The sequence below is a fragment of the Pyrgilauda ruficollis genome, unplaced genomic scaffold, assembly GCF_017590135.1.
Source record: "Pyrgilauda ruficollis isolate IOZ18807 unplaced genomic scaffold, ASM1759013v1 scaffold4, whole genome shotgun sequence".
NCBI classification, from domain to species: Eukaryota; Metazoa; Chordata; class Aves; order Passeriformes; family Passeridae; genus Pyrgilauda; species Pyrgilauda ruficollis.
The window spans coordinates 8,616,398-8,634,718 of record NW_024525489.1 but is presented as its reverse complement, the minus strand read 5'-3'; the positions used below and the strand labels follow the sequence as shown (position 1 = coordinate 8,634,718).

The 18,321-nt window shown below is 41.8% G+C and overlaps 1 protein-coding gene across 3 annotated transcripts in view; it reads right to left on the bottom strand.

Moving 5' to 3' along the window:
• Positions 1-18,321, bottom strand: part of TTC7A (tetratricopeptide repeat domain 7A) — a 172,364-nt gene that overhangs the window by 109,330 nt on the left and 44,713 nt on the right. For all 3 annotated transcript variants that reach the window (XM_041476948.1, XM_041476949.1, XM_041476950.1), the window contains one exon: positions 8,046-8,150. In XM_041476948.1, coding sequence (XP_041332882.1) covers positions 8,046-8,150 — 105 coding nt within the window. The remainder of the gene's footprint in view (positions 1-8,045; positions 8,151-18,321) is intronic.

Below are 18,321 nucleotides of genomic sequence, written 5' to 3'. Positions count from 1 at the left end.
AAGACCTGTACAATGTATATATATTGAAAAGGGTAGGTTGGAGACACTGGCAAAACTTGTAAGAAATGCCTGAAAGATAGAGCCTACAGGAAGATCTCATTTCTGTACAAGACAGTATGCAGATCCTGTCACCCATAATCAGAGTCATCCCTAATCAAGAAGTAGACAGCATTACACTATCTGACAAATCCTCCCTTTGGAAACTTTAATTACATCACAACTGACTTTACGAGATGGGGTTGTTTAATTCTGAAAAAGTACTTTTTTAGTTTGAAATCCAGCTAGTTTAGACACAAGTACTGTGGATGTGTGCCCTCTTTATATTCAGCATTGTCAGACTTCAGCACCTCATGGCTCCTTAACATCTAAAATGACTCACCCATAACAACCTGGAATTAAAATGCACCATCAAACGAGAAATCTGCCTTCTGCAGTGATCTGTTAATACGCTACCTATGAACAAAATCTACTTGACTTGATGTAGCATCCTGTCAACGAGCCTCCTAATCCCAACACTTGAAAACATTCAGGTGACAACATTAACTAATGGCTTCATAAACAAACAACCTGGATTGATCAGATGATATCAAACATCAAAAGAAAATTACTTTTAACATAAACCTGAAGAAAGGCTGAAAACTGCAAGTGAAGAAACAAATCTCCACTGTTTGGATTTCTTCCCACTGGTACAACTCCCGAGGCCACAGAATTCAAACTAGATGTAGAACAATTATTCCCCAATTTCTGAAACCTCAGGTCAGTCCAATGACTAACACATATGGTATCATCAAACCCTTTCCTGAAAGCACTATGAAAGCATTAGTACTGCTCATTGCCCCATCAGCTGTGATTGTGAAAGCCACTAATTGACACAGGAACACCTCTTGCGGAATACTGGGATTCGCCAACTAAACTGCAAGGCTTGTCTTTGAGGGTAGAATCCAAGGCCTACCAAGATCACCGGAAATAGTCCCACATACTTCAGTAATGTAGAAATAACACCCTTAAACTCTGATCACATAAGGAAGACTGAGATTTGTTTCAGGAGATTTCTTAAGCCGTCAGTAGCCCTACCAGCTTCCCTGCCACATACTGAAATGTGTCCTGGACCAGAGCCCAGTGGAAGAAGTGGGCCATGACTTGCCACATAGAACAAACCCAAAAAAGAACAGCAAAAAAGCCTCCTATATTATAACTGAATTCTTAATCTCTCAGAAACTTTTACGTAAGGCATGAATCTCTGCAGTCTGAAAATTCATTATGCACTTCTTTGCCACCATAAACAGCTATATTCCCACTCTATTTCTTCATTGTTTCTCCTCTTTTCTCCACACACACTTTCATCCAAGAAGTCTCCATTAGAAGAAGAAAAGAGCTATACAAGGTATTCTAATGACTAGTGAACAAGAGTAGGGGTGGGTAGAGTATATGGGAAAAAAAGACTGAATGAAAAGTTTGAAGCTGAAATGAAGACATGTAAAATTGGAGAGATTTTGCTCCATTGTTTCTCTGAATGGTCACCTAATGGTAATTCCAGTCTCTGCCTTCCTGCCTGCCAGTTACCCAGGGCGGCCTGTCAGTATTGGATTAATCTAATGAATGAATAATTAAAAACATAACTTTTCAGAATGGCTGAAACAGCACTTCTAGCACATTCTTGTAACATTTATTCATACTAAATACTAATGGCATTTTGACCAGCCACAAAGATACTTATAAATGCAAACCTGGGTCAGCTGAAGTCTGCTTTGAAAATAAGTGGCCTCACGAACTCCAGCACAGCTGGTTCTGTTTATGAGGACATTTACTTTTCCTTCTTACAGCACTCAGACACTTCTCATGCCAGCCCTGCTGTGGCAGCCATCTGCCCCCTCTTCTCCCATTCTCCTACTCTTCAGTCATTCTGAGCGAAGTGTGAAAAGCCAAACCTTTCACTCATATCACCCACTGTGAGGTTTCAGCTCTCCAGTGCATCAATCTTGCAGACGGCCTCCTCAACTCGGAATCTGGAAAGTACTACCTGAAACAGGAATAACCCCCTTGGGACACTCTTGGGGTAACCAACTAAACTGCAAGAACTACCAAACTGCAGTCCGGATGGATAAAAGCTCCCTCTCCATGCACCCGAGTGAGGGACTAGTAGTGAGCCTGAGCTGTGCTTTCCCAGTAAAGCTGTGTCTGTGGGGGTCCTTAAGGATACGGGGTGTCTTCAGTCTGTATTGCAGAGATGAGAAAGGGAGGAGGGAAGGCCTACCATGTTATTCTCTTAGAAGCACCAAAAAATGAAGTCTCAAAGCACTCCCTCCAATCTGGCCCTTATTGTTCTAACATTTTTCTACATACTTTGCACTGAAAAGCTGGTGGGGAGAAAGGCATCATTCCAGGTTGCAGGGAGAAGTTCCCTGCCTCCAAAACTTGCGTGGACAGAAGACAACATGGGGGAAAAACAACCTTAGAAGAACTTTCTGCATTTTGAACTCCAGCTTTATAAAGTGTCAGGAGGCACCTAGAACCTCTAGCTAAGCAACCCCTCTATCACACCAGAAAGCAAACACCTGGCACCTGGAGAGAGACAGGCTGCCCAGCTGTGAACTGACACCAATGAGATGGTCATACTCTGGGGTTGGTTGGGCTTTTTTTTCCCCTTTTACTTCCTCCTTCATGTTTGAAAGAAAAAGAACAGTTGCTAGCTGTGCTATCCTGAGGGATGTTTCCCCTGGTACAGAGAGTGGCTGTTCCAGCCACCAGTGTTATTTGGCCACAGGTTTTGGTATGTGCTCAAGCCAAGCCCGAAGGCATACTGACAAGGGAGTGGAGAACAGCAGGTGCTGTCCCCTGGCCTAATGCCACCCAGCTGGTGTCCAACTGCCACCCAGATTGTTTTCAGAAAAGCTCAAGCCCTACCCCACTGAATCAACAGCTTGCAGGACTAACTAGAAATTGCACTTCTCACCAGCACACATTTAGAGTAACTAAGGACAAACAAATCAATGATGTACAGCAGGATGAAAACAGCATTTTATTGCGCCAAAAAAGAGGAGCACACCAAGAAGGAGGCAGAAAATACATTGAATGACACTGGACTTAGGATAGCAGACAAGGTTAATGAAGCAGGTGAATTTGGACACCCATGACACTGAACAATACCCCAGCACTTAAGAGATCAAAATCCTATAGAATGGTATTTATACAAAATTACACATGATGTTAACTAGTTGAATCGACCTCTTCTTAGAATTTTCATTACACTGGGTTGTAGCCATAGAGAGTAATTCAAAGAGAAGAACATAAATATAGCGAAATTAGAATGATAAAAGGAAACATGCATAGGAAGAAAGTGGTCCATAAGACACAGTCTAATGAAAAGGTTTTGTCCCACAGCTGTTTATAGCACACAAAGCCAACCATGTTATGTATGTCAGGAAAAAAAAAATCCTGTGCTTTCTGTTGCTGGTCTAGTCAGCATTTGCTCTCTGTGTCACCATTGTTAAGCTCACCAATTTAGACTGTGTAAACTCAGCCCCCAGCACTTAGGAATACTCAGGCCTTTCCTCCACTGTAGTTAAAGTGGTTTGCTCACAAAGGCAATGTATTGAAGACAAAATTATTGGTCGTTTTTATTGTCTAAAACCCATGGGGATTGCCCTAGAACAGCAGTGATGATGTAATCAAGAATGTATTTTAAAAGACAGAAGAAATACCTAGTAGCTCCTTGCCCTTCCCTGCTTTCTCAGTAGCCTCTCACTCTGGTGATGCCAATCCTCTTGGATGTCCATCAGAAGACAGAGTAACTCCACTAACAGGACTAGATTTCATCTTTTAATATTATTCATACTGCAGTATGACTAAGCATTTCCAGGTGACTCCAGGGCTCCTAAGTGACTGGGTACCAGCACACGCACAGCATTTATTACCTACAGTGGCAGGGTGAACAACAGACAGAAGGGGAGAGAAGCACTCTGATTAAGTGCTCTGTGAAAGTAATGAATGGTAAGCTGTTACCTCAGAAGTATGCAGCTCTACATCTACATCCTGCGAACCCCCCTGACACACACACACCATGACGTCCTGACCTCATGGCATGTCTTACTCAGTTTTTATGACTCCATGCACAGCCTGCCCTGGCCCAACAGCACTTCTCCCTTTCCCTGACAGATTGCATGATCTCTGTCTTCCCTGCTGCAGTAGAGCACTTTGTTGTGCATACCAGTTCAAAGAAATGAGGGAAATATGAGGTATAGAACTGTCATGTGCTGCAGCTTTGAAAAGCTCATATTAGCTGATAATACCGGCATCATTTGATGCTACACAAGTTTAGCACAACACCACTTTTGCTATTATACCAACTGAGGAGCAATGGAAATTACAGACACGCCTCATGTTTTTCCAGCTTTTTGTCAGAGCAGAGTTCTAGAAGATTCAAGTGTATCCTAGGACTACACTCCACTTTGCTCTATGTGTAGTTACAATATTTTCAATATGCCTCCATTGAAATCAACTGAGTAAAAGGCAAAATACAGCATCAGGGTAACCCTAAATACCTCAAACAAGGCTCCCAAAAATGGAGAAATTCAGTATTTAATGCTTGTCTGTAGGAAGAAGTTCCATTTTTAGTATTTTCACAACACCTGCCATAACAGCATCCTGGAAAACCTAGATTAGTATGAAATTAACAGAACCGTACTATTAAAATATTAAAAACAACAACTCATCCTGCAACTCAAAGTCATTGCCAAAATAGGCAAGTGAGCATTCAGATGAGACCATGCCAGGGAAGGCTGAGTGAAAGAGGAAATTGCAGAAAGCCTTTTAGTGAGTAGAACTCTGAATTTATAGTGGAGCAAGGCAAAGCAACCTCAGTATGAACATATTCCTGTGCAAGCTATCTCAGCTCTTCTACAGAAACTTAAAACAATACTCTGACCTACAATAGTTAAAGATTTCACAGTGCATTCTGGAAAGCTAAAAGACAGCTGGCTAAACACAAATGGGCTTTGTGTTCGCTTGATAGAATCATCCATGTGCAAGTCCAGCAAACTGCTGTGCTGAAACCCCAGCAAGCTGGAAGGCTTAGCAGCATGTTGCCTCAAAAGTAATTCTGAGCCTACAACAAAAACACTTAAAACACCTGTGTAATGGTTTAGATACAATATAGAAGTTCCAGCTTTGCTGTACAGGTCCAACTGCATCCTGACCATACAAACGTGGTTTACATATGTGCATTCATTTTGAAGCTTTTCTGGTCCTCCAAGTCTACTGGCTTAAGCTTTAGAATTAATGAGGTATTGATTTATTGTTCACACTGGATTTTTTTTAATTTATGTTTTTGAAAACCTTTAATTCTGAAAAAGGTAGCCAAAACACTGCTTATACCACACCCAGTTTTTTACTGCAGGCCCAATCCTAAAAGCCAGCAGCTGATAGGGCAGATCATCTCCCAATGTAAGCCAGCATGGTATCCCTAACATGCCAGTAGAGTACTGCCACCTTACATCAGTTAATGATCTAGTCATACTGCCACAACAGAAGCTGGGGGAGGCTCAGCTCTTTTCTGCATCAGGCTTTGCTATATATTGATTTGCATGGCACTGTATGAATGCATCCACGTTTTCACTTTGATTTGTTCTGCACTGAGAGATTATTTCATAGATGTGATCAGAGCATCCTCAATGTTGTAAATCATTATAGTACATTTAAATTAATTTTCTGTTTTTTCTGCTCTTAAAAGTGTGCTGAGACACCATGCACAAAGCCAGCAAAATGACTTAAGTGATCACTAGATTAATCATGAAAGAAACTGTTCTGTGCTTCTCATGACATCTGCAATTATCCATCTGCATAAACATTGTATTCTGGGGGTGTTTTTTTATTGCTAGTAGCTGAAAGAAGACTAAAGTACTGCTTGCCCATGAGCTATAAACAAACTGGCTACAATACTGCACCACACAGTAGACAGATGCAGGATATAAATTAGCTGTTTCATTTGGCTAAATAGTGATCTGATTGCACCCTTTTCCCACCTAGCCAGCAACCAAATACACAGACATATTTCCTAATTGAAAAATTAATCATATTTTATATGTTCTGAAAAGGAAGATATATTTGAATATTTGTAACTGCTAATATTTGTCCATTAGACTGTTCCTGTCCCATGTCTATCTTCCTTTCTATTTATACTGGCATTGATCAGCCTGTTAACTTCCAGTTTAAATTATTAGATTCTGATTTGATTGCCATGTAATTTAAATGCAAATAATTACGGTAAGGATGACATTTAGAAAAACAGCTCTGCTAAGCAGGAAGGTCTTTATTAGGCACAGAAGTCTGCCAGTAATATCAAAAGCACCCCTTTGACTAAGAGATGTGGGAACCTATCATTTCAGTTCTTTTAAAAGATGATCTGATTTACCTCAGACTCCCCTTAATTAAAATCCTTCTATACCATCATCAAGTTTGCTATGAGGGTAAAGCATAGGCCACTGACTGAAAGGAATGGGAGAGGGAATATTTTTAATTTGGTTTTAGTTCATAAGGCTGTGCTCTAGATAACTGCAGTAAAATTGCCCTCTTGTGAAATCATGATTTTATTTCATAATACCCCCAGTTTTGAGCCAGGGTCTGATTGAATAACACTGAAAAGCATTTCACACAATAAAAAAAGCAGTACATTGAAGAAAAAACCCTCTTGCAATAATCAAAACCAGCTCATTTTTCCCTTCGTCCCTTGCCTTTCCTACTTTTTAGGGTTAGCCAGTTGTTTCGTCAGCTCTGTCATGTATGAGAAGTCTGGACATACTGGATTGCCCAAGCTGGAATTGAATTACAGTCTCACTGTCTTTTCAAAGTAATGAGGTATTTTTATGTGCTAGCTGTGTGTTGAAAACTTCATCAGACATACTAAGAGCAGCATTCAACACAGCTGTAATGCCTCACTTTCACACTGTTTTAATATCTCTAAGAATCAAAAAAACCCTTTATTTATTTTAAAAAACAACATTCACTGTGAATCTTTTTATACATCACTGAATGACTTTCAACCTTCAAAATTTAGAGACTGAGCTGTGGGTACAAGAGAGTTAAATTGCTCCAAATGTAGAGCAGAAGTAGGTTGGGCAGTTCAGCAAGGATTCCCTGAAGGTCCTTAGACTTGAAGATTTTTCCTAGAAAAAGATGCTGCCCATTTTTTGCTGACTCGCATATAAGCTTAACCATTATAGTTCAAACAGTGTAGTTCATTCAAAAACATGCATAATCAAACACCCTCCCTGATGCTGGTGTAAACTGATACACCTCAAGTTTAGCTGAACAGCAGCTTTCATCAGACAGGGATGTAGAAGGTGGGGAGGTGGGGTAAGGGAACAAAACAACAGCAAATTGGCTTCTACAACTTTTCTCCAAGATCTATGCAGATCATTCTGGTATTTTCTTTCATATTTTCTCACATCTTGTTTCACTTCTGTTCAGCAATTGTAATCCTTCACTGACTGCAGGGACACCTCGTGGTGAGGACAGGTGAGAACAGCAGGCTGCCATTCAGTTAATTAAACCAAGTAGAGAAAGAGTGACAGATGTTTCTGCTCCTTTGGATAATCAGAATTTCACAGGCACCAACTTCCACTCCCACTCTGCTTCTGGGGCATACATTAACACATCCAGAACACAAAACACTGACACAGCAACTTCAAGAACAAAGGACTGAGTTGTCCAGCAGACCTGAACTATCTAACAGTCCACTCCTAACTATTAACTTGTGTCCTGCAGGGGCTACAAGAGTGGCCGATTCAATGTGACACTCAGTTGAAGCAGCAGTCCTCAGAATGGCTCTTTATGGCTTTCCCCCCTCCTCCTTTCTTCAATGTGCCAGCAAAATACATTTTAATGATTCACTACAAAATTTCTTGCAGGGATTTTCATTTTTTATAAAGGGCACACATCTGTGTATGATTTTAGCAGGGATTCCCTTTCTCCTCACTGCAACTACACTGTGGCACTGTCACTGCAGCACCTAATCCATTACATAATGAGAATTGCATCAGCTTGCTTACCCAGTGTAGTGACCCAATGCAGACCTTGGCAGCCAGAAGAGGAACGGTGGGATCGGCAGGTCGCAGTTTAGCACACTCTTTGAGCACTGACACAGCATATGCCGACTGGAGGAGTGGGAGAGAGGAGGAGGAAATAAAAAAGGCTGATTAGACAATGCTGTTGAGAGTCCATGCAGAACATTGCAGTGACACGTACAAAGAAGTTCTGTGGAGAAAAGAATCCTATGTCAGCAACAAGTCAGCAACTTTATTCCCACCTCCACATGCAGACGTGTGTACACACATGCACACACACTCTTCCCACGCTCAGAGGAAACGCCAAAGAGGCAGCCCTGTCTGTGCACTTCACAAGAAACAGTTTTCTTAGCTATCAATGCACTGGTTATTTTAACTCTGCCCTCCCAGTACACAAGAATTCTGCTGTAGTTTTCCTTGCATATAATCATCTTCCAGTAAGCCAGAAGAGATCATAAAGAGCTTATACTCCAGAACATTCATATTTTAGGCCAATTTCACTCAGAGAGGTTTGTTCGGCTAAAGTAATCTGCTCAGTAGGTCGTTTTATGTCTTCTCCAGTTCCAGAACATACAAGAAAGCAACTGGGACCCCACCATACAAAGGGTGGGTGCAGATCAATGCACTGTTCACTGGGTAGTCCAAGCACGTGTTAGAAAGAAAGCCCATAAACTCTTGCTATTTTGCTGGTATTAGGTTACCATTAATGAGGATTTTTTTCAAGATTAGCACTTGCATAGCCCTTTGGACCCGATGTGCTCTGCAAACATTGTGTTTTACAGCACATATTCACGGCTGTCACATTTCAGATGCTTTAAAGGGGAGTGAAGAAAGCTCTGGTCTGAGGCAGTGATGAGAAGGCCACCTCACACACTAAGAAGGTGACAGGAGTTGCCCTACCAGAGACTCCCAGCCCATTCCACCTGAATGAGAGTTTGTCTTACATTTAAACTTTCCTCACTATTGACCCTAATCCACTCAAATTTTCCCATGCTTAAGCTCAAGGGGAAGTTTTATTCTCTTGGAATTTATCCTCGCATGCCTGTCTCCTCCCAAAGTCTTCCACACAGCCCTAAGACACAATGTTCCTTTTCAGAAGCACGCTAAATAGTCATGGCCTTTCTATATTACAGAAGAGCAGCAACAGAAGCTTGCAAAGTCCAACCATCTGCTATTCCCATCAGGTCCTGGGCATCTCCTCCTGACTCCCAGGGGCTCTCCCTACCAGAACTCTGACACACACACAGTCTGGTGACTTCTGTGATCCCCTCCAGCAATACCACAGCTTCACATTCCCACTTCCATCAGCACTTTCCCCTCTGCCACCACATCAAAGTGGGCTGCACGTGCCAGCTCCTTCCTCCACAGAACTGAGGTCCACTTCTTGCTACTGAATTCAAAAGCTTGATTAGGAGTTTGCTTGGGAGGGAACCTGGAAAAATAGAAAACCAGATGTACACCAGCCATGCCCACCTTAAGGCAAAGAGGGGTTTCATAACCAATGCAGCAGGGAGCAAATCCTCCTGCTTGAAAAGCTTGGGTACCAACCTTGTGGTCTGAACAAGAGCAGCAGCACACCCTATATTCTTCAGGTTGCTCCCACTTATGTAGAGCATCAGGCATGATCAGTAAAAGTGAGGAAGCATTTGCTAATTTAAAATTCAAAATGCACAATTTGCCTAAAGCCAGAAGGAATGGAAATTTAGACCAAGGATGGAAATCAATAAACTTTGTCCTAGAGCTTGAACCATTACTTCATCCCTCTCAGAAATAAAGACATGTAATTCAACCCTGAGGTACAGGAACAAACACATTGCTGTGCTCTGTTGCCACGAGGTGACTAGCATCCCTCAGAATGAACCTCCCCGACAGCTATTTGTTCAGAACAAGTGGTGTCTCAGGTTTTAGTGGCATCTTATTCCTCTCTCACATAAAATGCACTGAAAGCAGCTGGTACTCCCATGGAAATACAAGCATAACCCATAAGGGACCTAGGCTGCATATCATCTTCTTGCCCTCGTACCTGTATTGCAGCCCCCCAGCTGTTTCCAGAAAATAAATGTGACAGCAGGACAATATGCACTGTGACAGCCAGTATATCTGCAGCTGAACCCCAGCAACCCCTGTCATCTCACCATGCAAAAGTGAACTGCAAAGGCCAGGTATGTAAAAGGCCATACACTGTCCAGAGCCAATGCTTGCAAAAACAGACACAAGCTCAACCCAGTGGTCATTTCTCAGCTCCCCACCAGCACTGCAACTGCAGGGAAATCAGAAGGCACCTGGGAGCTGGTGGCAGCTCTCCTGTGGATCACCACAACCAGCACTAGCACAAAGCAAAGCAGTGACAGGCCTGTCCTAATTTGGGCCACAGCTGTAGGACCTACACCAGAAGAGAAGTGACACAACTCATTCCTGTCCAGTTCCTCTTGAACTCTGCTCCCTCCCTGTCTGCAGGACCAGCCAACATCACAGCCTCCAATTGTCTCAATCCACAGAACCCTTGCCATGTCTGTCCTGCCCCAAGCCTGTTCAGGAGGCCACTGCAAAGCAGTGACTACTGAATGCTGCACAGGAGAAAGTCCCATCTTGTGCCTACACTCAAACACCTCAGGTGTCAAGTTACTTTATTACACATGCACTTGAGAACTTCTGAACATGGATTTACAGAGCAAGAGACACAGTTTCTGCACTGCTCCTAAAACATTTACAAAGTTATGTCATTTTAAAGAAGTTTATAAAATTTGCAACTAAACATATGGAGCAGAACTGGTTTTAGAAACAGGGTGACATGAAGCCTTTCTCCCCAGCTGCATTTTAAAAATTCAAGATATTATATAATTTCACCTTGAAAATTTTACTCAGCAGATATTTTATACAGTTGATGAAAACATTAGTCAAGGAATGACAGGAGAAATAATATCTCACTCCCACAGTGACCTTACTTAGAGGAGACTGGCATGACATGTAATATCAAGGTTTCTTAAAGATACTAATTACAGACATTAATAGAAAAAATATCAAGCACTTATTATTGAGTATCATTGGTTTGTAAAAATATTTAATATGAAACAGTGTTTGTGCAACATTGAAATAATCTGGTAATTAAAATGTACGTATTCTTTTACTTAGAGTGGGTGGACCAGGCAGCCAAGCGCATTGTTTGTGAGATTCACTGCAAGGCAATAACAATTTGATTTATTGGTGAGGCATGTTTTGAGAAGAGAAGAAATTGAATTCCAAGTGAGTACACGCTTCCCACTCATGATTCTAAGTTTCAAAGGGGCTCACATAATAATTCAAGCCAGGATTTATAGTGTTTCTATTTAACTTGCTAATTGCTGGCTTATAATGACTGCACTAGAATCAGCTCCCTAGGACTTCAGAAAACTAGGTCTCATTTGGCCTCTCACCTAGAGCAAGGAATCACAAGGAAGCTATTGGGGAGGGAGAAGGACAGAGAGGACACCTCCCCCTACATAATTATGGCAACCATGTTTTTGAATCCTATAAGGGAGTAAAATGTAAAGAAAAACAACTATCCAAACACAGAACACAACTCCCACTCCTTATTTACTAATTCAACAATGAAGCATGGAGGCATACTCCTTCAAGATGCTTGCACATGAACAGAAGTAAACCAAGAGCATACTACAGTAAATCTTCTTTCTTCCTTTTCCAAATGGCTTGAGAGAAGTTGCCATCAGTTATGGTAAACCCATATATGCTGCCCAAATGGTTTTCCTGGGTTACGCCAATACAATTCTCATTCTTTCCCCTCCTTTGCTCTCTCATAATACCAAAGCAACCAAAGAAGGAAATAAGAGAGCCATTTAATATTTAGAAGATAAAGAAAACACAGATATAAGTAAAAGGAAGAATAATTTCCAGACAGTAACTAATGCCTGATAGACTTTTGACATGACATGAACAGTTGCTCTTCTCTTGCATAGGTTCCCTAAACCTCCCTAATTTTTTCCTTCTTTGCTACTTTTCAGCCAGAAGGAAAAATGTTCCTCAAGATGGTGGGTTGGTAGACAGCCTCATTCCCAATTTACCTGTCAGTTTAGTACACAAATGAATTTCCACAACTAGTGCTGCTGTATTTCTTGCATCATCCTGTCTAAAAACTGCACTATTTCAAAGGGATTGTGGGGAAGTGGAGGAAATATTTCATCCCAATGCAAGAATTATTATTCCCTGTGTCCTGGGATTCACAGCCATTTAGATATAAATGACCTTGAACTGACACAGAAAAATGACAGAATGAGCAAGCAATTGAGAACTCTGGAATCAGTAGTTTTGCTGTAAGCTTTCCACTGAATTTAGAGATTTCTGTGAATCTCAGCATGAACATTATTCCCCCAAGACATTTACTTAACACAGGAACTGATTCCCTCCCTTTTCTTTTACCTTGTGTTTATCAAATTAGAGCACTGGAGTTAAGCAGCTTCAAATACTCCCTCTTAAAAGCACCTCTTACATTCTAAGATCTATAAGCATACATTTGTACTTGCTAATGTGACAAACACCTCACTTCACACTTTCTGTCAAGAAAAGAGAGGTAAGCCTGAAGGCAATTATATAGCCCACCTAGGTATTCTGCTCAACAGTCAGGCATCTTAGGAAATTTCCATTTTTTGTACTATCTACAGCACACAGGCAAACTCCCTTCTAATCTTTCCTTTGCACCAAAGGAAACCAAACTATTGAATATCCCCAAGATAGCTGACCTTTGTAACAGGATCTTTAACCAATGAATGTTCAATATTTTAACTTTCATTCCCCAGCAATGCTATTTAAGGAGCTATCCGAGGCCTCTGCTGCTCCCAAGGTTCCTGCCTGCAATACAAAGAGAAATGTACTTTTTTTTTTAAATGTCAGTTGCCTAGCAACCAGCCTAAGCTTTTGCAAGGATACCAACAGAAGGAACAGCCTAAATCATAAAATTTGTCTGCTGTTGCTGCAGAATTATGTATTAAATATATTTTTAACTTTCCTTCTAACCTTCTGGAAAGCTGTATGTTGGCAATACAGGCATGGCTGAGTCAAACTTGAAGCTCCTTGAAGCACTTAGAGACATCTGCTTTTGCTGCACTGTTTAAATAAGGGGAAGGATTCCTTTTTTTGGGTGCAGCACAGATAGGAGCAGCTCAGACATTAGCTTGTCATTATTTGGCTATGACCAGTGTGTATCAGCAACTTGCTAAGGGCTCTAAAATCAGAGTTCATGTCTGTGTAAGACTGGTTTCAAAACCTTAAAAATGCTACCAGCATGAGCTTTGGGCAAGACTGCAGTATCTCCAACTGCTGAGCAGCCAAAGGGCAGTGACACTGCAAGACTAGCTCTGGGAAAAGCTGGAGTCCATCAGAAACATAGCTGAATGACAGATGCCAAGAAGGATTTGATTACTTCCCTTTGTATAACACCGGACACCTCCTGAAGCATTACATGATTAAGAAAACCATTCAGGTAGACATGCATGATTTTTCTTCCCTGTTGCCTTAAAGAGGAACAAACATAATGGCTTAAGAGTAGAAAGGAGCATTTTGTGCAGCTGAAAGCAGCTTTAGCTGCCTCATTTTGCAATGTATCATGCTTGGAGCTTACATCCCCTACTGCCAAGTCTATCCATCTACACGGCAATGCTGACCCCACTGCTCTTGTGCTGCCCTCAGTATGGGCTTGAGGGGGCTGGGGAGGGTCAGCAAAAATGCAGCCATCTCTGAAGTCACACAATTGCTGTCTTCAAGGCAAGCACTGAGCTGGCCATGTTCTGCAGGGCTGGAGAGCTTTGTGGCAGACACCACAGGAACACATAACCCCCAGCAGCAACCCCAGCACAAGGCCTGCTGAGCACAGTCCTTGCCTCCGGGTACTTGCTTCCAGCTCCACTGAACTCTCACAGAGGCTTTTCCTCACAGACCCTTCAGTTGTTCCCAAGCTCTTCCTTTACTCACTCTCGAGGTACTTCAGCTTCTCACTGCGTATACAGCTGAGGGGTGAAAGCAAATTATCCTCTCCTAGCAGATACTCCAGCCTTCCTTCAGTTGGCCTAAGGCTATATTACTACTCACTCCTCCTCTCAAGAAACATACATCCTAAAGTTCTTCACTCACCAACCAAGTTGTGTTGTGGGGTTTTTTCAGGCAGAGACGTTGAACACGATTGTGAAAATGTTTCCATGCATTACACACACTAACAACAATAAACATCTACTGTACTATAAAGATTAAGACTCATGAGAATTGAATGGCTCAATTAGGGCCCCCAGCACTTTTAGACTACACAAACTCAGTTCAGTGTTCACAGAATAATTTCACTGCTATCCTTGAAGAATCCCTCCCTCACTACAATTAGGAAAATGGCAAGTTAGTATACTAAACACAAATCTTGTCTCCTTGGATGGTAGCCAGAAGAGAGGCATCAATGTTGCTTCGTGCTGCCCAAGGCATGTATTTTAACCCTCACAATGCAGATCTAGGAGACTTTCTTAAGTACCATAAATTTAAGCTAGAGCCTACTCACTATGCACTTCTTCTCTACTCCCAGGGAGCTCCAGCGACACTTTGGGACACCCAGGCTCTGCCCTGTGTGAGGGCAGTAGGTGTGGAAGGGGACAGAAACCTGAAAAAGGAACATGTAACTGATCCAACTGGTCCAAGGCCAAGGAAATGCTTGCGAGTGCACAAGGACCCTATTACACATCCCTTGTGCTTGTAATACATCATCTAGACACTATGATAATTTTGCCTCCAAGTTCACAAATGTCGGTAGAGCTACCCTAGTCTGCAGGAGGGCTGTGTGCTGGTAACCTCCACGACCTCCAGGGAAAACTGTTGAGCTGGAAAGCAGCAGCAGAGAACAAATCTACCCCAAGCAGCTCTCTCTCTTCTTTGCCAAGTCTTTTCTACTCTGTGAAAGAGTTTGGTCCTTCCTTTCCCCATGTTGCTCAATACTGGTCACTTTTTCAAAACCTTGAGACGAGCAGATGCAACTGTCTGCACTGGTTTTACTCTGGCAGCAGGACAGTGGCTCGTCTCATTGCCTGAGGACTCTGCCAGATGGCACCCGGCTATTACACCCCTTGCCACTCACACTCCAGCCTGTCCACGCACGGCAGCAGAGGCAGGGAGCTGCGGTGCCCACTCAGCCTCCAGCTGATATTACCACATAGCTGAGGTTATTACCAGCAGAAGCAACTCAAAGCATCTGTGAAGAATTCAACATTCAGCACCACAGGAACAGGGCTACTGCATGAGAATGATTTAAACCTCTTTGGCCTACACAGAACTGCACTTGGTGACACAGGACATCTCCCACCACGTCTTGGCCATTGTCTAGGTTTTCCCACCACTTCCTTTCCTTTCCTTTCCCAACTAAATTTGCCTACAAAAGTATTTCAAATGTAATAGTGAATTTTTTTTCATTTAAATATACATGCTTCTCTTGTTCAGTGAATACAGTTCAATATAAAAGGCATTCCTAAAAACGGGTTAAAAACCAACCATCTCTCTTATGATGCAAGTTTCTGAGAAACACAGGAAAGTGAAATTGCTACCACTCCATTATTTCCACCACTTAAGTGGACAAAAGACAGACAGAAAGGTTATGCTTCCCTGAGTTTTTTCATTTACCCTTTTAGGAAGCCCCAAGGCCTGTAGGAACTCACTGAAGTGATGTGCCTATTTTTGTTAAGACACATGCTTTTCAGAATAATGTGTAAACTCAAGCCTACATGTGGTAATGAGCCAAGGTGGTTGGCCTGATATTTAGACAGATCACTTGTGAAAAATGACAATCACCATTTGGCAATTTTTCGGCTGGTAGAAGAAGAAACTACATTGAAATTTTGATTGACTTAATCTGAATATACAAATAAAACACTCTAGTCAAATTCAGTGTAGAATAGAGGGAAAGATAGGGTTTTATGGCACTTTTAAGAAGGTCAGAATTGAAAATCCTAAAAACATGTTTAAAAAAAAAACAGAGAAACCAAAGTTTCCAGTATTTACAGGTTGATAAAACTGTTCCTGTCGTGCCCAGGATTTATGAGCGCAATTTGCTGTACTGCAGAACAAGTAATGCTGCAGAATGTGAGGTTTCATTACCAAGAAATGAGATCATGAATTGGCTGTGACTGAGACAGGTGAAAATAGATCTTCACCTATAAAAGCTCAGTGTACTCTGCATTTTGCAGTCTAGACTGACCACACTGTTTTCTCATCAGCTCTTTCTGCTACACTGGAGCACTTGCTTGTAAATGAACTCTGTCCTGCTATCAAGCCGCAAAGCAATATAAAAATGTATGCCACATCTCCCATTAGCAAGATGACGCATTGCAGAGTATATGACAGGAATTCTCAGGGAATACTTTGGGATTAGAAGTGAAATACTGCACAGATGGGATTGCTGGGTAAGGGAATTCCCTCTGACCCATATAGAGCTCAGAACATTTAGCACTTTTACTTCAATAGGCAAGATCAGGACATTTTACCTTGTAAATATTTAAAGTACAGGCAAAAAGACATGAGGTGCTTGAAAATCTGAAAAGATAGGACAGCTACAGAGATTAAAAAAATAAAAAAGTAACAAATATCTAAGTAACAAATATTCTGTAACATGTAGGGAAGGTGAAGAGGTACCCAAACACAGAATGGACAAGAATGGAATTGCCACGCAAGTTGTCAGAAGCTAAAGATCAGGCCCCACTTCTCCTAACCTATGCTAACCTAAGACTCAAGCACAATTATTCTTTGCATACACTCACTCTCAAACATCAGCAGTTAAAAATCTTCATTTGCTCTCCAGCAGATTACTAGAGCTATAGCATTGTCTCCTGTTGAGAATCAGGTTACACAACTTGTAAAGCCTATAGAACTCCCAGACAAACCCCATGTTCATGGTAAGATTCTGTGCCTTTCTGTCATGGCCTGTGTATCATTGTTGTCCTCAGTATCAAGGGGTCAGGTACCTGAAGGATTTGCAAAGACACAGAGGGCTAACTCCAGCTGAATTCCAAGGTGAGCTGGACATGACATGTAAGCCCCCACTTGACATAGGTCAGTGCAAGGTATTAGCACCATGGCACCAAGCTCATTATTTAATTATTCCACCAGTACCTTCAGGTTTCCTTACACATAACTGAGTCTAGCCACTGTTTTCAAGCTTGGAATTGAATTTTGAAATGCTTGTACTGAACTTCTGTAGCAATCTGTGAGGCTCCTTCTGACTAAAGATCTCTGTTCATCTTCCTGCTGATCTAATAGGCATTGCCAAAGCTTTGGTATCTCATAAATCAGCCAGATCTGTTATAATTAAAAGGAAACAATGATGGAGTCCCAGAGTTTGCAAGGTCCCACAGAAGACACCCCTGGTGCCTCACAGAGGGGTCACTACAGCTTTGCCTAGGGTGTTCCACAGGTCCCCAGTGATTTAGGCTCCACACGGCATTCTTTTTCCAGTGTTCTGCTATCCTTATTTTTTTTTTTTTGCCTCTTAATAAGAAACATGAACTTGTGTTGTTGCAATTAGATGCCATCACATCTTGTCCTAACCACTACAGACAAGATTAACCCCTCCTTTTAAAAGCTCTTGAGGACTTCTCTCAGGCTTTTTTTCTTCCCTTTAAGGTGAAAAAATCATTTTAGTATTTCCATAGTATTGCTTTCCATAGTATTGCCCTTAGTCACATCTGATGCTCTTTATCAGACTTTCTCTCCTTGCTCTACCATTTTTTTGAAGTAGAATCCTTAACATTCAACAGACAGTCTTCCAAAATAAGGCTTTACCTATGCTCACAAAAATGAAGGAATTCCTTCAGACCACTTCCAAGCTTTGCAGCCACTTATACCTCACAAGACAATTCTTTTGCAAAAGCATAGATTAATCTCCTCTTTCCATGCCAAGGCCACTATTTCCAGCTCAGCTTACAGGCATAAAATTCCAGTAATAGCTGGAATTTGGCAAATGAGTGCTAGCTGATGGTCTCCACTCAGGTCCACATGGATTCCTGTATACTCCATGGGCACAGAATACAGGACCATATTAAGTGGTCTACTATCACACAGCATCAATTTGCTCATACCTCCAGAACGTGTAGGTGGGAACTCCAGAATGAACTGACTACATCTTGTACCATCTACATTTCCTACAGGAAGTCCACTTTTTTAAGACTAATAAAGAAAAGCTGCTGTTACCTTTGCCTACTTTTCACAACCACATTTCAGCCATCTCAGTGGTTTACTGATGGCTTTCACA